General features: G+C 38.3%; 1 protein-coding gene across 3 annotated transcripts; it reads left to right on the forward strand.

Moving 5' to 3' along the window:
• The first annotated feature begins 680 nt into the window (after positions 1–680).
• On the forward strand, positions 681–20,503 carry trdmt1 (tRNA aspartic acid methyltransferase 1). Of its 3 annotated transcripts, XM_015025599.1 has the most exons (11): positions 689–803; positions 2,668–2,777; positions 4,394–4,470; positions 5,535–5,606; positions 7,176–7,241; positions 10,187–10,256; positions 12,457–12,540; positions 14,250–14,572; positions 17,948–18,005; positions 18,440–18,569; positions 19,572–20,503. In XM_015025599.1, the coding sequence occupies exons 1-11, from the start codon at positions 740–742 to the stop codon at positions 19,736–19,738; spliced, it is 1,221 nt and encodes a 406-aa protein (XP_014881085.1). In that variant the 5' UTR covers positions 689–739; the 3' UTR covers positions 19,739–20,503. The 3 variants fall into 3 exon arrangements, with proteins under 3 accessions (XP_014881086.1, XP_014881087.1, XP_014881085.1); XM_015025600.1 differs by lacking the exons at positions 18,440–18,569; positions 19,572–20,503 and adding an exon at positions 18,125–18,432 and having other exon boundaries at positions 681–803; XM_015025601.1 differs by lacking the exons at positions 17,948–18,005; positions 19,572–20,503 and having other exon boundaries at positions 681–803; positions 18,440–18,563.
• Positions 20,504–22,625: the final 2,122 nt, after the last annotated feature.

A 22,625-nucleotide genomic window follows, 5' to 3' on the forward strand; every position in this document is an offset into this window, starting at 1 on the left:
AAAAACCAACCAACCGGCCTCCGAGTGTGCATAACAGGACAGACGGGTAAAGACAGAGCTGTTACATGCACAAGAATTGTCTTTTTGCCCTCCAGCGTTGTCCGCACGCGCGAAATTTCCTTATGTAAATAATAACACGCAGGTAATCTATATTTGTATATCTGATTATGATTAAGTCAGTGCCTCACCAGCTTTGCACCTCACCGCACGTCACTGGAGTTACATGCCTTGCACAAATTTCATACCAACAAAGAATGTGTTTCTTAACCATTTCATAGGTGAGGTACAGACAGGAGGAGCATGCTCTCATCGAGTGGCGCAATCCAAGGTGAGGCTCAGCTTCCTGCTGCCTCATCAGCTTCGCTTCCGAGCATTTAAATAGGAAAATGCGAAAATTCAGCGATTAAAAAAAAAAAAAAATAAAAATTGGTTAAGCAAAATAAAAAAATAAATACTGTACAGTACAAACCACAGGGTGAAAATAGCAATATAAATTATTTTATCATTATATTTTTCCGTTATGCCTCCCCTGACCGCACGTCACTGGTAAAACCGAATCACTGACAGCTTTCCTTGGTTCCTTTTTTCATTAATCTTTAAAGAACATAGATATACGGAAATGAATCTGTCCATAAACTAGCCGAAACTCGTGCCCAGTAGATGGCGGTAATGCGCCTTTATTCTGGTTGCTAACCGCCACGATACATCAACAGAAGAAGACCCATCTCGAAAAGAAGCCATGGAAAGTCTGCGAGTGTTGGAGCTTTACAGTGGAATCGGTGGCATGCACTACGCGTTAAAGGGTAAATGCAAATTATTTGAGATATTCATCAAACATGGCTGAGCTGGGATTCAAAATATTTTGTTCAATCACCCGTAAAAGGACAGTAGATGGGATAAAAGGCAGAGCCTGTTTTCATTTCCCTGTCTGCTTTCTGGCACATAACATGTGGTAAACACGGAGAAGGGACTTCTTTTCTCTCCATGTTTCCTCTTCAGAGTAGACTCTGGCTTCGGTGCTGATGTTAAATTTCTGTAAGTCTAGAAAATCTGTCTGTGTCCATTTGTACAAAACAAATAGTCCCAGCATAGCATTGTATCACTGGTGTAGTACAGACACCATTCAGCAACAATTAATAGTGTGTATGTGTGTATTTGCTAAAGGCATTTGCTACAAAGATGAATGCAGCACAGTGTTACATTAATCTTTACTGTAGCATTAATGTAGTAGTGTCTTACGGTTACAAGCTGGGAGACACTTTCCCAGTTTATAACATTTCACAAACTGCTGCTGAAACCTTCCTATAACCCAACCTCCCTTTACTCATAGCTTTTCTCTCACATCTCAGATGTTTGTCTTCCACTTCAGTCATGAACTTTTCTGTGTCTACAAATTTGTCTTCAACCCACAAGAATGTTTGAGTGTGGTGGAAGGCATCCTGCCCTTTTCTGGTACCAAAGAAAACTCACTAATCGATCATCAGTAACTATAGACCTGTTGCCCTAACATCCCACATCATGAGATGGGAAGCTCAACTTGGCACAACTGAATAAGCAGACAAGGATATATCAGGACCCCATGCAGTTTGGCCATTATCATACTATCAAAGATGACAACACTGTGAGGATCATGTTCTTTGATTTCTCCAGTGCATTTAACAATTAACCCTGATCTGCTCTGAGAGAAACTCCAGAAGACACAGGTGGAGGCCTCAACAACCACCTGGAACTATGACTACCTGACAAACGGTGAGACTGAAGGACTGTGTGTCTGGCCAGGTGCTCAGAAGCACCACAGGACTTTTCACTCTCCACTTCAGACTTCCAGCACAAGTCTGACTTCTGTCATCTCCAGAAATACTCAGATGACTCTGCAGTTGTTGGGTGTTTCAGAGATGGACAAGAAGCTGAGTACTGAGAGCTTCCACTTTGGTGTGGAACAATCATCTCATCTTGAATCTGAACAAAATAAAGGAGTTGACTGTAGATTTGGGAAGAAAAAAAAACTAAAAAAAAACTTTGGGTTTAACTGAATATGGAAGAAGTCTAGAACTGTACAAAGAAGTTCCGTTCCATTCCAGAATTCCATTCCATTGACGTGATGGAACTCTGCAAGACTGCAGTACAAATCTGGGAACATTTGCAGACAGAACTAATGCTTTCTTCCCTTTTTAATCCAGTTTTTTTTATTGCTTTGTTCCAGTTTTTTAGTACTTGTTTAAATGTTTGATATTGGAGTTAAGTGTTGTTATAGTGTAAGTCCTGTTATTTAAAATCATGTTTGACTAAGACCTGAAACACTTTAAGAACTTCCTTGGAAAATATTTGAATTTTTTTTTTCACAAAAGAAAATGTGTTCCCCTAAGCAATCAAAACTATGTTCTAGATATTTTGTCATGTAATAATTGGCTCCCACAACTGTAATTAAGATGATGACATTTATGAAAAGTTTAAACTTGTCTTTTATTTCTGAAAAAGTGCAGTCATACTTAGGTATTATCACGCCATTGGCTGCAGTTTTATATATTTCATTCAACTGCTGCTTTTATGTTTTTTAAGTGTAACATTACTAAATTAGTTGAGGGGACAGTGATATTTGAAACTAAATTATATGGATGCAGAATAGAACAATCTGGATGTTTACATGATCTGTGTTTTCTTTACCAGAAAGTGGAATATCTGCTCAGGTGGTGGCTGCTGTTGACATCAATACCACAGCCAATGAAATCTACAGGCACAATTTTCCAGACACCCCCCTCTGGAACAAGACCATTGAGGTAAGTAGTAATTGAGAACTGAGCTTGTCCACTGTAACGTCTCGTCAGTGATTTTCTCATTTCTGATCTCATGGAGTGGTGCAGTAATTTTTTGTTTGTTTGTGTTTTGTTTTCCTTTTCAGTGAGTGTATCTTTGTTTCTCATTTCTATTAGAAAATTTTACTTTAGTCTAAAAAACTAATAAATGCCATCATTAGCAGTTTTCAAGTTCTTTTAAAATTGGTGTAGTGATTTTAGTAACTGAAGAAATCTCACCAAAACTCAAGATCAAACTTAATATTGAAAATGTTGGATAAGCACAACTACTGCAAATTACTGCAACCTAAACATGCAGGGCAGGGGGGGAGGGGTGAGGACCGGAATTGAGAAACACTGCTTTACTCTGTTCTTCCCCAGTCTTCCCTGGCCAGACTCTTTTCCATTTGCAGATCATGTGCACTTCCTTTCCAGTTTTTTGGAACCACCTGAGGGGTGATAAAATATTCAGCAGGCTGCATTCATTGATAGATCAGTGGATTTATGTCATTGGATGAGCAAAGAAGGTACTTTCAAAAAAGAGCAAACAGCCTCAACCTTCATTTCACCATTATACTGAGAGTAGAGCAGAGTTGAGGTGGGTCGGGCTTCTGGTCAGGATGCCTCCTGATCGCCTCCAGGTGAGGCGCTCCGGCCACGTCCCACCGGGAGGAGGCCCCGAGGAAAACGGGGGAAGTCTGGGCCTCCCTTCTGAAGCTGCTACTCCTGTGACCTGACCCCAGATAAGTGTAAGAAGATGGATGGAGGAAAGTTTGAGAATTCTTTTGTAGATGGTCGTGGTTGTGAGTAGGAAAGAGCTCCTGTAGCAGTCTGTATTACAGAGAATTTGAAGAAGCCTCTGACTGAAGACACTCTTTTTTTTGTCCATACTTTTCTTGACTTTATGTAAAATCCTTCTTTGCCTCATCATCTCCAGATATTCCACAGTCCCCAGAACAGAACCAGAACAGAACCAGCCTTATTTATCAGGTTGTTGAACCTTTTTAGGTCCCTGGCTCTGATGCTGCTGCCCCAACAGATGATGGCAGAAAAGATGAAGCTCTCAACAGCAGACTTATAGAAGATCTGCATCGTCTTGCTTCAAAGCTTGAAGGACCTTAGGTTCCTCAAGAAGAACAGTCTGCTCTGTCATTACCCTGTAGACTGCTTACCTAACTAATGTCAACAAGATGATAAAATGTTCCTGTAGTCAAAGTATTGTAACTTTTGCCTGCAAGAATCAAATTCTAAAGCCGGTGTAGCTGAGGTTCTCTTCCCCTGATTGTTTTATCCATCTACTTTATTTCTTTATTTTGCCTAACTTATTATTTAATTTGTTAGGTAAATTATGTGTGTGTTTGTTGTGGTTTTATGTCAAGACTTGCCTCTGTCAAACACTTTACGTCACAGTTGGTTGGATGTAGAGTGACTCAAACTTGATTGATATATGGGGCATGCTTATTATATCAATGCAGTCTGATTTGTTTTTTAACCTGACCAAACATATTTAGGTTGATACGTGTCAATAGATCTTTGGTTTAAATTGTGCATATTATGTTATGATTGAGCTCAGCTGAAATACTTTGCATGTTTGTTTTAAGGGTATACCACTTGATGACTTCAATAAATTATCTTTTGACATGATAATGATGAGCCCTCCTTGCCAGCCATTTACAAGGTATGATATTTTCTTTAATATTTTTGCAAACAAAGTCATAAAAGCTCCACAAGAAATAATGGGCAGTAGATTTGAGGCGCTTGTCCACCTGAGCACCTCTCAACGGTTGTGCCTTTGTCTGCCCCAGCCAGATTCACCTCCATTAGCAGATCCAGCGCAGGGCTGCATGACTCTTCTCTGTTTTCTGTACCTACTTCAGGGGTTGTACCAGCCGCACCAAGCCTTGCACTGCACAGAAGCAATTTTGGTTGACAGCTGATTGCATTTGTTGGTTGGCCTGTGATTTACGTCACTGAAAACTCCAAGCATTTCTCATAGCACAGTTGTGGACTGACGGACATTCTGTCTGGTATCAGGGAGCTGCTGGGTCTGGAGGATCGTTATGAGTTTAATCAGGAGCAGCGGCAGGAACACATGCAGTAACTTTAGCAGAGGAATGATGGTGAATTAGCAGGGTTGCTAGCAACTCATCTCTCTGAAGAATGGACAGCAATAAAGAAGAGAGAAATGGTGAAGCTCTGATCAGCTTTCTGACAGAGCCACATTTTTGCCCCCTGTGTGTGAAACGCCAAACTAGATAATATTAGCCTGGCGTGATGTGCATTTTATTTTTTCTTTGGAATTTTAAAAAAATATATGTTTAGCGTGAAATTGGTTTGCACCTTTTGACTTCATTTCAAAAAGGGTTACATATCTAAAAAAATAAAGTGCAAGAATATATTCATATGTATAGAGAAATAATCAGCTGATCTGAGTCTATTTGGGTCAGCAATAAATTTCTGTCAGACAAAATGAAATATCTGGGTTTGAGTTCATCAGAATCAGAACCTCGAGGTTCTCCGTGGCCACAGACAGTCTTTGGAACATAATGGTCTGAAGACGGAGTCGAACTAAGCCACACATCAACTGGTTAGTGAATCTTGCCAGTGGAGAAGCGCCTTTAATCTGATCCTTATTCTATGTTACATTTACATTTCTGTCTCACTCTTATGTTTTACTGATGAAGATAAGAAGGACCTTTTGTCAATTTAACTGGTATTGTCCTTTGTTCCGTTCCATTCTAGGTTAGGACTTCAGGGTGATGTTGCAGACCCCAGATGTAAGAGCTTCGTCTTCATCCTTGAACTCCTTCCAAGGTATGAGGATGTCAAATACGCAGGATTTAGTCTCGAGTCAGCCTGACTGAATTAAAAAGTAATTTTTACTTAAAGCTGCAGTATGTGAAAGTATAACATGAGACAGATAATCTGTGGAAAACCTAAATTCCTCTGCCTCCTTCCTGTGGTTCGTGCTCCTCACACTCTGCCGCTTGCTCTCTGCTGCACCACAGATTTTTAGCGACAGTAGAGCCTGCCATGAAGGCCCAGGCTACAAAGATTAGCTACCAACAAAGACCTTTTTCCTGACTGACTGGTTGTTTCTGACTGGGAGCAGTGCATTTCTGCAGATGGCAATAGTATCATTGGGAGAAAGTGGAGGAGCTTATTTTTTACATCTGTGTTATACCAAACTGTCACAACATAGTGACAGTTTTAACAAATATGTAAAGAATATTTTTATTAAATAAAAGGTACATAAAACATCTTTAGAAGCTGCATTCTGAACTTAAAGCTAATATCTCCCTATATAAACATAAGTAGGGTTCCAAATAATTTAATATTATTAAAAAGTTCAGTATTTCCTATCACTCATTTCAGAAAGTGAAACTTGTATGATGTTAATCAGATTCATTCCACATAGAGGGATTTGAAGGACCTGATTTTCTTATCCATTCGTTTCCTGCCCTCACTGCCAAAGGTACCAAAAGCCGGTCCAAAACCCATGGTGTTCCTGTGTTTGATTGGCAGTCAAACTGACCTGACCTTTAACCCCATAGATAACATATGGAGTATTCATAAGAGGAAGATGAGAGACACCAGACCCAACAAATTGCCTCATTCATGCAAAAGAAGCTTCAAACAAGTATTGTGTGAACTGAAATGAGTGTACCTTTAAGATGCCTCACCTTTCTGTTGAAAATATCTCTTTTTATTAATTTATTTTGGAATATTCAAATTTTATGAGACCAGATCCAACAAAATTCTGTTTTTTCATTTGTTTCTAAACCATACCTCACCATACCATAAGCCAGGGGTCCCCAAACTTTTTCCTGCGAGGGCCACATAGCTGTTCCTTTTTCTGGTCGGGGGCCAGTCTTAGTTTTTGGAGAAAGAAATCTCAGAAAATTCTTGTCAGTGGGGGGGGGGAGACACACACGACAAATTCGCGCTTTCACACTGATTTTTACCCAGAATGCAAATGGAAAAAACCGTGAGTGAAACGGTGACTGGGAGTGACTAGTATATATTCCATTGAGGGAAAGTTAGTTTCACATCTGCTCAAGAGCCCCCCTGGTGGTTGAAGAAAAATCCACATATACACCGGAAAATACAATATATGAAAAAAAAAAAACACTGAATGCTCTCTGGTATGAGGAGGCGGGCCAGATCCGGCATTGTTCAGGGGTCTGGACAAAATGACGTGGCTTGGGACCCCTGCCATAAGCAATGAAGTCTAGACAATGTTTCATCAAGAGAGAAAGAGAGACAGACAGAGATAATGTGAACATTCAAACACTGTTCCCACATGATTATCCAGGACGTTGCAAGCAGGATTTGTCCAATTAGCAGAATTCTTTCAGTTTTCTTTTGCCAATATGATTTCAGGCTTTGCAAGCTGCCAACATATATCCTGCTGGAGAATGTCAAAGGTTTTGAGAGCTCCTCAGCCAGGTAATGATGAAGAATATCCGTCTATCCCTTCCTCTCTTCTTCCTTCTCTCACTCATTCTCTCTCTCTCTTTCTATTGTGTGATTATGTGTGTCTGGTGCATGTGGAAAAAGTGACGGTGCTGCAGCTTTAAGAGCCTTTTACATCCACATGATAGTAAAATACCAGTTGGCGTGGATTTTTCAGTTCAGGAGTGAGGTTTGGCTGTTGGGGAACTTGTCAGGTGTGAAAATGTGAAGGCAGCGTCCAGGATGAATAATGTGGTGGTTATGTTTTTGGACTCGATTGACAAGGTGAACAGCGTAGTTGAGAGGGGAATTGTTATGAGAAGTACACAAACTACTGCTTTCCCCTTAATGAACCCTGCAAAAAAGATCATCCTTTCATCAGCAAAGATGTGTTGATGAAGGAATTGTCACGTCACGGTCAGATCGTGTCGGCTATGAAAACCCTCCCATCGCAGCGAATCAGCAAAGTGAGCTACATGAGTTAAGAGACAGCTGATAAGATGCTGTATTTTCTTTTTTCTATCGATCTTTTTTGTGTGATTATGAATAGTTTTAAAATCTCATCTTTAAACCTTAACGGGGCAAGGGCTGTGAAAAAAAGGGCTGTGTACTTTGAACTTTTAAAATCTAAATGCATTGATATAGCTTTTGCTCAAGAAACTCATAGCGATGTTGATAATGAGGTTGATTGGAAGGAAAAATGGGATGGAAATCTTGTTGCGAGTCCTGGAGTAGCTATTCTTTTCTCAAGACATTTTCTTCCAGTTTCTATTGAAACTGAAGATGTTGTATCTGGAAGATTGTTAAAGGCTATTGTTAAGTATGAAAATATAAAGGTAGTTTTTACTGAATGTATATGCTCCTGTGAATTCAAGTGAGCATGTTTTTATGTTAGAAAACTTAGTAAATACACTAATAAATTGTGTGTCAACAGATTACGTAATTTTAGGAGGTGATTTTAATTGTCCAATAGATGATTTAGATAGGAATCATTTGGAGCCACATATACATTTGAGGAGCACATTGAAACATATTATTGAAAATTATAATTTAGTTGATGTGTGGCCTTCTTTAAATGGAAAGATAAGGCAATATTCCTACGTTCATTGTAAAGAGAATTATATTTTGTTAGGAAGATTAGATAGGTTTTATTGTTTTGGGCATCACTTACAAATATTTAGATCATGTACTTTGTGTCCAGTGGGCTTTTCTGATCATTGTATGATCATAGAAAATGATCATACAATACAATCTTAAATACATTAAGACCCAAAAGTGTATATTTGCACTTCAATACTGTTTTGTTGAATAATGGTTGGTTTAAAAAAATGTTCTTTTTTTTGGATCGATGGAGATTTGTGAAATGTCAGGTTATCAGAAGATGACAAAAGACTCATGAAGGGAAGGTTTGATGGACTTCTAACACCTGATAAAACGCATATTTTCTTCAAGCTGTGTTTTAAGCAATGATTGAAAGACTTTGAATGTCCTGGACTTTTTTAGAGAAGGAGAAAAAATAATGGACACTTTTGGATCCTGTGAATGGAAAGATAATATATATGAAATGCGTTAAGGCTTTGAACAAAGTAAAATTAAAATATAAAAAAGATACTCCTTGGAGAGATTTTTTTAAAGTTGGTTTTGGGGTGAAACCTGGATGGGGGTTACTTTATAAGCCACCATTGACTAAAAATGTTGGTGATTTACAGTGGAGAATTTTGCATGGTATTATTACAGTTTCCCTTATGAATCCTGTTGTTTTCGATAAATGTCCCTTTTGTTCATTAAGAGAAACTATCTTTCATTGCTTTGAACAATGTTTCAGAATAATGGATTTATTTACATTACTAAGAGATATTTATAAATCATTTGGAGAAAGTTTCACAGAACAGTCTTTTATTTTTGTTTTTTTTAAATAATAAAAGAAAGAAGAAAATTGGACGGTTGTTTAATTTTTTTCTTGGTCAAGCAAAGCTTGCAATTTATCGGAGTAGAAATTTTAAAATTAATAATGAACAGAATACTGATTGTGTGAAGCTTTTTAAGAGTATGGTTAGAGCAAGAGTGATGTTAGAATATAAATATTTAAAAATGGATGAACTAAATATTTTTCAGAATATTTGGAATTATGAAGGTGTTTAATTTACTTTATATAATTCTAAACTTTCATTTATGAATGTGTCCAGCTAGCAATCTTCTGTTCCATGTTTCCCTCATTTGTGAACAAGACTCTGAGATACTTAAGCTGTCCACTGGTGACAGGGGGACAGCTTAAGTAGTGAGTGGAGGAAGATGTCCACTTGGAGCAGGACATCTTCCCCGACCCGTAGGAGGCACTCCAGCTTTTTCTGGCTTAAGACCACGTGGCCTTGGATTTTGAGGCGCCGATCCTCATCCTGGTTACTTCACACTTGGCTGCGAGCCACTCGACCGAAAGCTGTAGATCACGACCTGATGACTTCAGTGGGACCACATCATCTGCAAGGAGTAGAGACACGATCCTAACGGATCACACCATTGCTGTGCACAGAAATTCTGTCCATAAAAATGATGAACAGAATCGGTGACAAAGGGCAATAATTATATCATAAAACCACAGTATGTTTATGTTGAGTCTGTGAATATCTTCTTAAACCAGCAGTTCAGGTCATCAGAATAGAAATGCATCCCAGCTACTGAATCATGTTTCCAACTCTAGAATTATAAGAGTGCTGGCTGAGTTGTATGAACTCCAGCTAAGTAACCAGTTAAGAACTGGAGACTGTTTCAATGGAAAAACACTAAGACTTGATGTTTGCTAGGACTGAGCCACTACATGAAAGATGAGTTCTTTTAGTTTGACCTTTTATCTCTGTTGCAGTGAGCAATGAAACAAAAGTCAATTCTTAAACACTGTGTGTGCATTGAATGTGTTTTAACTCTGTGATTCTGTTCTTTAGGGACTATTTGATAAAAACCCTGAGTGGCTGTGGCTACACTTACCAGGAATGCATGATCTCCCCGACAAATGTAAGAACTACAGATGACTATTTTATGTAAAAATGACAATATAATAATCAAGTATTCATAAGAGGAAGATGAGAGACACCAGACCCTCAAATTGCCTCATTCATTCAAAAGAAGCTTCAAACAAGTATTGCGTGAACTGAAATTAGTGTACCTCTAAGATGCCTCACATTTCTGTTGAAAATATCCTTTTTTATTAATTTCTTTTGGAGTATTCAAATTTTATGAGACCAGATCCAACAAAATTCTGTTTTTTCATTTGTTTCTAAACCATACCTATTAAAGTTAACATATTTCAGCAAATATGTAAATTTTTTAGACGACTTAGAATCTTTCAAGACATCTAACCAATACATCTGAATTTTAGGGCAGAACCAAACACAGTGAATTCATGTACCCAGCACTGACTTGCATTCAAGACAGTTAGAGGTTTGAGGGTTCATTTTATGTCTCCTCCTAGGAGGAATTTGCAGTGTGTGAATGACTTTGGACTGTAAAAGCCTGGCATGATTCCAAATGGCATGTCCTCCTCAATAACCACACCCAATTTAGTTGCCATATTTGAGCTGTCACTGTAACACAAGTCTGCACATTATAAAAGCAGCTAATCACCTTCTTACCTGGACACTTAAACAGTAACTTCTCTTTTGGAGATAAGGTGGCATCAGAAGGAAATGTAGGTTTGTTTGTTTTTTAAGATATAAAATCTTGATCTTTGAGGTATGTAAAACAGTGGCTACTGGGGAGGTCATATTTAATCTGGATTAACTCAGATGAAGGAGGATCCCACAAATAAATACTTCATCGTGGCATGTCCAAATATTATAGCCTGTATCTGTCATACCTGGTTCAAATTAAAAGTTTCCTTGTGCTGGGGAGAGCAGAGGAGTCAGTGAGGATCTACCCTGTAGCTTTCACACTGCAGACCAAGCTTTAACGGTATTAACAACAATTGTATTGTTAAGGAAAGACTGCACCGTCTCTGTAAATCTTTCTTTATTGCATCTAATAAGGATGTGTAATTAGCCTTTAACATCTAATGAAATCTAGGGCTTGACATTTCACGTTGAGAAAAGCTGGCATCCAATGTTCAGACATTTCAAAGCATTTTTGCCTTACTGCGTCTTCTGGGATATTGAATATACACGCATTCTTCCCCTGTTTTCCAAATTGTCACTGTGGTCTGCGAGGGTCTTGACTTTCTCTTCCAGGGCTCGTACTTTAGCATTGAGGGGCTTATTAACCTCTTCTAGCTGTAGCACCCTGCTTTCAGCTTCCTCTTAAGATCGGTTGTATGCGATGTGACCGTCTTTGCCAGGGGTTCCAGCTTCTCACTGATTTTCATCATAACCCTGTCATTACCTCGAGAGCTTTAGCAAGCTCTGGTTCCAGCTCAAGTTCAGACAAGCTACTGCTGTTCTTGTCATTTTGTTCACTGTGTTGAGCAAAGCCTGTTACTGCAGCACTGACCTGTTGGTCCAGCTTCATGGTTTTGTGTTTAGAGTTTGACATTGTTTTGTGTAGTTTAGTCCAGAAGCATTTCAAAGTCATAATATGGTGTCAGCAATTGCTAGAATGAGAAAAAGTCCTGATAAAATGTTGCAAAATGGTGGTCAAGAAGTCCGTAGTCCACGAACAGAGTGAACTGAATAGTCTGATAGTCTCACTCTTCCAGTTGGTCATGACAGATGTCCTCTTGTACTGAGCCAGGTTCTGGTTCTATTGGAGGTTTCTTCCTGCTAAAGAGGAGTTTTTCCTCTCCACTGTCACTACACACTACATGCATGTTCGGTATGAGGGATTGCTGTAAAATCAATGCACAACGCCATTGATTGTCACTACATGCTCATGCAGGAGGAGCGAATGCTGGAAGTCAATGACACGATGCAGTCTGCTGAGTTTCTTTAGATAGAAACTTCTTAAGGTACTTTGAATAATTAATTGAGCATACTATATTGCTTGATGAGTTGGATCAATTTGAATTGATGCAAGTTATCAAGTTATGTATGTATGATTGAATTAAAATTATTTTTTTATAAAGTGCCATGAGATGACACTTGTGAATCGATCCAATATAAATAAATTGAATGTCTTTTAACGTGTTTTGCGGTTGGTGGATCTGATTACTACCAACTTGACGGAATGACTTGCAACAAAGTCATTCCAACAAATCTTTATTGTTGTTATTGTATTCTTTTTGTAGGTGGGGATTCCAAATTCACGACTGCGTTATTTCCTGGTTGCTAAAATGTCTGCAGAAAATTCAAGTATCCAGACAAGTGATAAGGTAATATTTGTTGGTGTTTTAAAACAGATAAAGGGTTGTAATGTCAGCTTTACTGTGAGTTGACTGGTCTCTAACCAGAGGTAGAGGCTAGATGGTGACTTATATTCGTTAACATTGGTCAAAATCTTCAACTCAAAAGTACTCGCAGGCCAAAAATTAAAAAGATTTTTTAATCTAAAATCACAAAAGGTTTTATTGAGAATATTTCTTCCTGCTTAACAATAAGCTAAGTGTGAACTCTTTATGAAATAGATTTGCATAGAGCAGTTTGGCCATTCCCACTTTTGATTCCATTGAAATCTGAAAATTTCTCTTGGCGAACAATTTTTTCTGAACATGTTAAGCCCTCAAAAATGCCACTTAAAGCAGCGGCATAAGAAAAAACATTGCATTTAATGTTGCAAGCAGCATTGGCAGCTCGTAGCACAGATCATGGAAGCTTCAGCACACTGTTGCTGTTGTTATTGCTCTCATGCCAGTCATGTACTTGACCACTGAGCGGCACATTTGTCACATTTTCCAAATGGCCTTCAGTCCAGTTCAATATGAGTCAAAGGCGTTATATTCACTTCCTGTTTGATGACGAATGATTGGCAAGGATTTCCTCTAGGCTTTTTAATATGTCATGTGTGATTATCAAGCGTTTGTAGATACGGTTTCAGTCTTCTATATCATACACAGGGAGAAGCTGGAGGAGTCACCTAGTGGTCCTCAGTTTCTTCTCCAAGTGAGATGATGTCATCAAACTACCACACCAATGTGTGTAACGATGCTCCCTATTGATGCACAATAAATGTGGTGCAGATTGGATGATGTATCAGGGAGCTATAGCTGTTGGAATAATGTAGAGAGCGCATTGGAGTCAAATTCCAACATTGGCCTACTGACCTGTTTAGAGATCATCAAAAGTCACTTATATCAAGTACAATGTAAATTGGACGATGCATATGTGATTTAGAGCCAGTTGTATGCAAACAGGGCTAAGGCGGTAACACCAATTGATGCACAGAGTGTGATGCAGCTGGAAACTTGTGTGTGGAAGTTATTTTATCCTATGTTTTATGACAACTGGTCAGATTTTGATGCAGTCATGAGCTTTTGATAACTTTTGATCTGCAAAAGTGAAGATCAAAATATAATAAATAATAAATTCATTATTATATAAAACAGAATTATAACTCACAAATTTAGAGACCTGATTGCTGTGGGTACAAAAGAGTCTGTTGCTTTTAATCCCAGGAAGCCTAAATCTGCAGTTTTAGGCTTCCTGGGATTAAAAGTTTTGTGGTATTACACCAAATGGGAACAACAGCAACTTGGCTAACAAACCCTGCCTCTCTGTCTGACAATCCAGTGAATGAGTCTGGCTTTGGGACTTGCTAGGAGAGCAGCACCTACCTGACTGCACTGTGTTGAATGAAGTTTACTGGAGGGAAGGCTCAGCCTTTCACCCAATTGAAAGAAACTTTTTAATGTCATCATACCAAAACATTTTTGGACAATTTCATGTTCCCAATTTTGGAAACATATTTAAGCTGTTACTTAGAATTTGGCTTCATGTTTACTTGTGTTGACTATAGTGATGTCATGTTTCATAGTATTTACACTTTTTGTTTGAAAAGGTGTAATATTTTCTTCGTATAAAATCCATTTGTTTTGTAATTTTATGGATGCATGCATGGAATATTTAACAAAATTTCTCATTCTAGGGTTGTTCCTTTTCCCATGTGACAGACAGTGGGTTTCATGAACGGTCGTCTGTCTTGAGATATAAATGTCAGAATATTGACCAGCCATCAGAAGACAACTCCAATGTTCATGTCCTGTATAAACGTGAGACTCAAATGGATTCTCAAAAGAAGACTAATCAGAACAAAGACCTGTCTGTTCAACAAATACAAGACTACTTGGAACCTCAGATGAATATAGACATGGAACTTTATCTCCTTAAACCTAAAACCCTGTTGCGGTATGGCTCAATTTTGGATATTGTTCAGCCCCACAGCCGGAGGTCTGTCTGCTTCACTAAAGGGTAAGTTTAATAAGTGTCTAAACATAGTTTGATACATTTCAATATTTTAAAGTTTCAATCACTATTTATTTCTTCATCCGTATCTTTTTCCAATAAAAACCTGCTTACAAATTGCGAAAGCTATTATATATTGATATATAAAACATGTTAAAAACATAGTCTTGGTAGAAGAATAGGTTTTTTTAACATATTTGCTAAAAATGTTACCATGTCATGACAGCATTCTATGAAACAGATAATCTGTGAAAAGATCGATCTCCATTTCCTCCCAGAGCTGCTATTGCTGTCTGAAAAAATGGACCGGTTCCGTTCAAAAACAACCAATCAGAACCAGGAGCAGAGTCTTAGTACTGTCAATTACACTCATGTACTCACTGCTAAATGGTGGAGAAACAATTTTCCATTACAGGAAACCCGTTTATTTGCTGTCGTCGGTGTACATACTAACTAGATCAGTGTTTCTTAACCCTGGTCCTCTCCTCCCCCCTGCTCTGCATGTTTTAGATGTGCCTCTATTCCAGAACAGCTGATTCAAATGACTGCATGACCATCAAGTGCTGCAGAAGCCTGTTAATCACCCAGAGATACAATTCAGGTGTGTAGCAGAAGAGAAACACCTAAAACATGCAGGACAGGGGGGGTGAGGACCAGGATTGAGAAACACTGAACTAGACGGAGCATTCACAACAGGCTCTGCTCTCTGCAGCACAGCACAGAGCAGGAGGATGAGTGGTGCCACTGTAACTGACCCGAGTCCTGGCTCTGACTGGTTGTTTCTAGTTAGCACTGGGACAACTGGGAGGAGCTCAGCTTTTTCACAGATGATCTGTCTCGTACTGCCATTTGTTGGACATGGTGACAACAAATATGTAAAAAAAAAAAGTTTTGTCAAACTTACATACTGCAGTTTTAATGTTTATGACACTGCTATCTTCAAAATGGTAATTGAATAAAAATATTTAACTAAATAAGTGATTGTATAAATACTACTGCTGTCAAATGATAAAAAAAGTAATCAGACTGATCCCACTCACTATGCCTAACTTTGCAAGCTTGAAATATAAACATGAAAGCAGTTGTGCTTCTTGCAGAAATATTCCACTGGGTAAGCCCCTCCTTCTGCTGTAGTCCTACCAATTCAAACGCAAGAAAATATCCATTTTCTTTTAGGTTTTTTTTTTTTTTTTAGCAGAAAGCAGGTAATGTAAGCTTCCAGTACAGCAACTAAGGGAACTGATTGTCCTCCAGGATCTCCCAATGTTTTACTGCTTTACCTGCTTTCTTCACAGGCCCTGGTGGGCCTGTGAAGAAAGCATCCTCACAACATCATGCTGCCACCACCATGCTTCACAGTGGTGTAATCCAGGTGTAAATTTTAACTTTCATTCTCTGAGCTTTCCACTCTCTATCCCCTTTCATCCATCAAATCTCACGATAGTTCTAATGTTGCGTATTTGTCCCCCACCTCAGTTGCGAAAAACATTCGATTTTGAAATTTTCCATTCGCATGCCTTAAAGGTGAGCCCTCTCCTAATAAGTTTAGTGTACATGGAACTGTAAAGAAATCTGCCCCAGTTAATTATATAGTAGGCTGCCCCAGTCACTGTTGACTCATGGTTGCTTAAAGCTTTACAAGACCGACTGATTTTAGTGACATTGTCGGTGTAAAATATTGAATAAAATGTTATACTACATGACTGGCATTATCTTTACTCAAATCAAAATCAAATCAAATTTTATTTGTATAGCACATTTCAGCAGCAAGGCTTTTCAAAGTGCTTTACATAATTAAAAACAGAAACACAGAATCATGTTACATTGAATAAACATTAAGAAAGAGAAAGAGATAAATAAATAATAACAATAATAAATTAAAGCTGCAAGCAGCCTCGAGCGGCCCTCGCAGCAAAGCGCCTCTCCAGCCTATAGCCACTGCACGGGTTCCAGCACCGCCGGAATAAAGATGCATCCTAGTGAGTTTGATGCAGCTCAGCTGGAAAATGTAGAATTAGAGCCAAACGTATGCAATGACGTTACAGGTCACTTCGCCACGCCCTCCGTGGAAAACTCTTGGCACTTTAAAGCAAGTGAGACCAACTTGTTATCTGTCATCCAACACAGAATCATCTTGATTAGGTCAAAAGAGCCAGAGATGGATCTTTCCAAAGAAAAAAAAGCCACTTCCTGTTCTGAGGGGGCGGGGCTTATATGACGTCAGACTATGACGATATGTCTTCCAGTTGCGGTGTTAAATGTTCATTATAATTCAAAGTTTACTGATCTTTCAGATTGTGTTCTTGCATTATTATTTTACCATTAACATTATATTACTTAAAAATGGTCTCAAAACAACAATATTATCAAAAATCAATATTTGTTATTGTGACAGGTCTACACACATGATATATAGTGTAGTTAGTTTATTACCATGGATGGCAAAGTTACTTTGAAAGAGTAATTTGATTACTCAACGAAAAATTCATCCATCAGCTAGAAAATGTGCATCTCTTTTCCCTCCATCGTTTATGTTTGTCTCGCTGGTGTTACACATGAAATGTATCTCCCAAGGAAAAAGAGGAAAGCAACAATATGTGTTTTCTAAAAAAAAATTACAAATACGTGATCTGTATACGTAACTTTAATGTGATTATTGGATTGTAAATAGTAACACGTTAGATTACTCGTTACAAGGGGTCAGATTAGAGTAATGCGTTGATGACACCATGATTTGACATTTTTGCTCAAGCGATTTACGGATCTGTCAGGTTTCCGATATGTGTACCCCCCAATGATAAACTTGTTCCTACGCCCTTTATTGCAGCGTATTATATTTTTACCAATGTGCTACACTGGGGATGGTATGTTTATGGTTGTATGCAGTGTTTCAGATCCATCTAATAGTGTTTTCTCTGATGGTCAAAAAGCTCAATTTTGTTCTCAAACAGACCAAATACTTTCTTCCTGTATTTATGCAATTGCTTATTTCACGTTAATATTTTTGTTTAATAGTCATAGTTTTGTAGAAATCATCTCATGAAGGAAATTTTATGACTGGACTCAGCAGCGTGTACTCAGTGGAATTCATGGCAGTGACCGATGATTTGAAGAGGAGTCCCAATACTTTTGACAATTTAGCATATACGCAAACTCAGATGTGCAATTAAAAAGAAATTAAAGACTGTGTCAAATTCATGAAGGCAAAACAATTTGTTGCTCCTCTTTCATAAAGATGTGGTAACAAACCAAGTTTTCATTTAGCTAAATTTCTGTGTTTGATTTGGCTTTTATTTTTACTTGCTCATAAAAACAGCTATTAATATGTATATAATTTTTTTTACATGCAAGATTAATTATTTTGTGATATTTTTTGCGTAGCTATGGAAGGTATGTGGAAGGAACTGGATCAGTTCTACAGTGCTGCATGGAAAATGAGGTATGTAGTTTTTACTTTCAGCCACAGTATAAATGTTTTTGGTATAGATAAGTCTTAGAAGCTCATGGTGTTTGTTAAAGCAGCTTTTCTAGAAACTCATTCCACTATTACCTCCTTAGACTTCTTTATTCTTGGGTTCGGTGATGGTGTAAGGGTAAATCGCGTGACTGATATACAGAGGTGTCATTCATCGACACGGCCCGATGACCGCATGTTTCTCCTGACGTCCAGGTCACATTCATCTGACCTGAACGTCACTGATTCTCGACAAATGTCATTATTCTGTATCCTTGGCTTCTAACATTTGCCTTCTGGATTAGTTTCAGTTAATTGAGCTATGAGTTCTAATGTAATTGGAGCCATCACTTGGACAATCACACAACGTATACACCGGTATGTCATCAAAGTGAAATTTCTCTTTGTGTGCTTTGCAGATTAGTAGTGTGTTTACCAATCTGGACCAGTTGACTGAAGAGGAGAAGCTCCAGAAAATGTTAAAATTAAATCTACGTTATTTTACTCCGAGAGAAGTAGCCAACCTGATGGGCTTCCCTCAGAGTTTCTGTAAGTCAAAAATGTCAGGATTTTGTTTTTGTGTTAAAATTTTTATATTTTCCATTTCACACATCTCCGCACATTTCAGTTCACTCAGTTTTAAATTATTTCTAGCCCATTATTCTCATATAGAAATAGTGCGGCAACTCTATGCCTCAGGCATCATCATGATAACCCTGAAAAGCCTCCTACATAAACAGTTGCTAAAGTTTCAATCTGTATTTGTATTTGCTGTGTGTACACCTCAAAGCTTGAGTGTTGGATTCATATATGCATCAACTGGCTCCTCTCAACGTGAAGGAGCAGCGACTCCCAGATGACCAAGCTTCTCACCCTATCTCTAAGGGAGAGCCCAGACACGCTACAGAGAAAACTAATTTTGGCTGCTTGATCAACTAGTTTATTGAGAACTTTACCTTTTCACTCAGTTCTCTCTTCACCATGACAGACCGGTACAACCCCCTCTTCACTGCAGAGACTGCACCAATCTACTTATTGATATCCCGCTACATTTTTCCCGCATTCGTGAACAAGACCCCAAGAAAAAGTACCTCTTTCCCCAACCCAGAGAAGACACTCCTTTTTATGCTCAGAATTGTGGCCTCTGATTTAGAGGCACCGATCCTTATCCTGGCTGCTTCACACTATGCTGCAAACTGCCTCAAGAGTGTCACGCGTGGCTATGCCGTGATGTCTGACTTTGCCCCACACAGCCACAACAATGCTTTAAAACAAGGATGATATGATGGGATCCATACAGAGTAGTTATATGAAAAATAGAAGTAGCACATATTTCCGATCACTGTGCCATCAATTTAAAACAAAGTCTGAACACCAGTCAGAGGCTAAATGTGAGCTTGCAAAGTAAAAAATTATTTATATTTTAGTTGTGTAAAGTGAACTTTGTAACTGCTTAAAATTGCTATGCTTTCTTTATCAAGCTAATATGTTTATTTTCTATTGTTTACCTGTTATATTGTTTGACTAAATTATTCTTTAATTTCTCTGCAGCTTTTCCAGAGGATATCTCAATCATCCAGCAGTACAGAGTTTTGGGAAACAGTCTCAATGTTTTGGTTGTGGCCAGACTTCTACAACTGATGTCATCTGAGCATTTTGGACATTCTGAAGGAGAAAAGCAGTTCTCAGTCTTGGGAAATGAGTATCAGTGTTCTTAATTCTGTCACTGTGGATGAAGAGTTATGGTTATAAATGTTGATCAAACATCATGAAATAGAATTTATTTACAGAGCGCACGCAATTTTATGGCATCAGCAAAGTACCATTAACAAAACTCCTACTTATTTTATTCGTATATACTGTTGTCGCACAGCTTTTTATCATTCTGTTTGCAATACAAATGTATTTTTAACTGATGCAATCAAAGAAAATCTCTCAATCCAGATAAGCAGAAGGCACTGAAATTGTCATGCTATGCCATCACATTGTTATACCATAAATATTTTCTGCATTGCAAGACAGCAAAACTTAGCTATATTTTCTTTGCTACCCTTTCCTATTTATAATGAATCATTAACCTTTTCATTTCATGCTAAAGTTAAATAAGTATAGGCTCAGGTTAATCTTACCTGATATGGGTAGATGCTGCTGCATTGTAGTTTATTCAACTACATAAAGCAGTAGTGGATATGTGGCTGTTATGTCAGTGTGTCTTAAAATCTGCTTTCCAAGTTGGCTGTTTTACTTTCACACGTTTTCTCTTTTATGTACAAATCCTTATAAAAGTATGTTTTTCCTGAATTTGTTCCATATTTTGTCATTTTCAACCAAAAACATCAGTGTATTGTTTTGTATGCACACAGTGCTTTAATGCCTGTCATATTTTGTGTCATATTTGCATAGCAATTTAACATCTGTGAAATCTGCATATGTATTCTTCTTCCTTCATTCTGATTTCTGTAAGTAAAACCATTAGAAATGTTTTTCTAATGTTTTAATGTTTCTATTGAGAATTAGCTCTCTGAGAATCGGTTTTATTGGTTAAGTTTGTGTGCACAATGAATTTGATGTTTTCACATGCTCAGACATTAATGTAGCTAAAATAAAGACAAAAGAAGATGTTCATATAGGAAGACCAAAATAAAGATATTGTGTAAAAATGCAATAATCATTGCCAATCATCTCAGAAAGCTAAACTCATTCAGCATCTCAGAAAATTTTAATATTGTGAAAAATCACATTACGGTAATTGAAACTCATGGTGTCACACCCTAATCAACTAATTAACTCAGAACACCTGCAAAGGTTTCCTGAGCCTTTGAATTTTCTCCTTCTGCCTCAGTCGCCTACCAATCATGACAAAGACTGCTGACTTTAAAGGAGACCGTCATCGACACCCTTCACTTGTGATGGCAATGAACGTTTCCAGCCCTTTGCTTTGACCAAAGGTTCTTTACTCCATGCTTCATTCATTACTCTATTGATACCTGCTGATGAAACTGGGACAGCCTCACTCAATAAGTCATACTTCCAAAAATTACTATTTGCAATATTGTCACAAAGTTTTTGTCAGACCCATTATTTTCACAGTTAAATCCTATTTAATTGTAAGCTTTTTTTTGTTATTGAAATGATTTGTACCCAAACTCATCCTGTTTATGAGTTTGGGTACAAATCATACCCAAACTCTGCCAGCTGTGGTGTTTTTATGTCATAATGATTCAACCATAAAGACAGTTGTTTTAGTGTCTTGCGAGTGCAGTGCATGTTGGGAGAGACAGCATTCTTTATGTTTTGATTTGCTTCCTGAAAAATTCTTCTAAAATCTCTTTTTCTCAGATTTCAAGTTGGCTCTTATCCTTTATATTTGTCTAGATTTTTTAATTTTTGTCTTCCAACAGGTTTAAGTCTGTCTCTGTTGTGTGAAACTGAAGCATCTTTCCTGATCAAAGTACAAATAATAGTGGAAATTTCCAGAGGCTGAGCATTTGGTGGGAATTATTTTTATGTCTGATCAATGGATTATAATGTTGGGATTGCAATTCCAGCTCAACAGGACCAATCATTTCCTAGACAGGAAGGTGATATTTTGGGTTTATTTAGATTATTCCATTTTAGATAATGATTAGTTTTGTTTTTCCTACTGTGTGTAAATGGTTTGACCAAATTGCTATGCAAGTTAGCCTCAGGTGTCTTTGGGTCAGGTCAGTTCTACAAGTTAAGCTGTCTATCCTTTGGTTGCTGAGTTAATACACTGAACAAAAATATAAATGCAACAATTTTTGCTCCTATTTCTATTAGCTGAACTCAATGATTGAAAACATTTTCTATATACAAAAAATAATTTATTTAAAATATTGTTCACAAATCTAAGTCTGATGGCACATCTCCTTTGCATAAATAATCCATCCCACCTCACAGGTGTGGCATGTCCAGATGCTGATTTTACATCATGATTATTGCCCATGTAGGCTGGTTATAGTAAAAGCCACCATGAAATGTGCTGTTTAATCACAGTCATAAGTTTTGAGAGAGCGTGCGTTGACTGCTGGGATGTTGACCAGAGCTAGGGAGAGAGTTGTGATTGGCTTGTTACTCCATTCACTATTGACAAAATGACATTGTTTATGACTTAAAAATAGAAACTTTAACTGTGCCCGAGTTTAGGTGGATTTTCTGTTTTGAGATGATTCCATCTGCTACGGAAAATACCCATGCTCACAGAGTGTGGATGAAGCAACAAAAGCATCAGCAGGTTTATCTATCCATCCATTTTCTTCCACCTCATCCGTGATCAGGTCGCAGGGGCAGCAGCTTAAGAAGGGAGGCCCAGACTTCCCTCTCCCCAGCCACTTCTTCCAGCTCCTCCGGGGGAATCCCAATGCGTTCCTAGGCCAGCCGAGAGACATCGTCCCTCCAGCGTGTCCTGGGTCTTCCTCGGGGCCTCCTCCCGGTGGGACGTGCCCGGAACACCTCACCAAAGAGGCGTCCAGGAGGCATCCTGACCAGATGCCCGAGCCACCTCAACTGGCTCCCCTCGACGTGGAGGAGCAGCGGCTCTACTCTGAGTCTCTCCCGGATGACTGAGCTTCTCACCCTATCTCT

Source organism: Poecilia latipinna, unplaced genomic scaffold (genome assembly GCF_001443285.1).
Source record: "Poecilia latipinna isolate Pla-1442-1.1 unplaced genomic scaffold, P_latipinna-1.0 Scaffold4200, whole genome shotgun sequence".
NCBI lineage: Eukaryota > Metazoa > Chordata > Actinopteri > Cyprinodontiformes > Poeciliidae > Poecilia > Poecilia latipinna.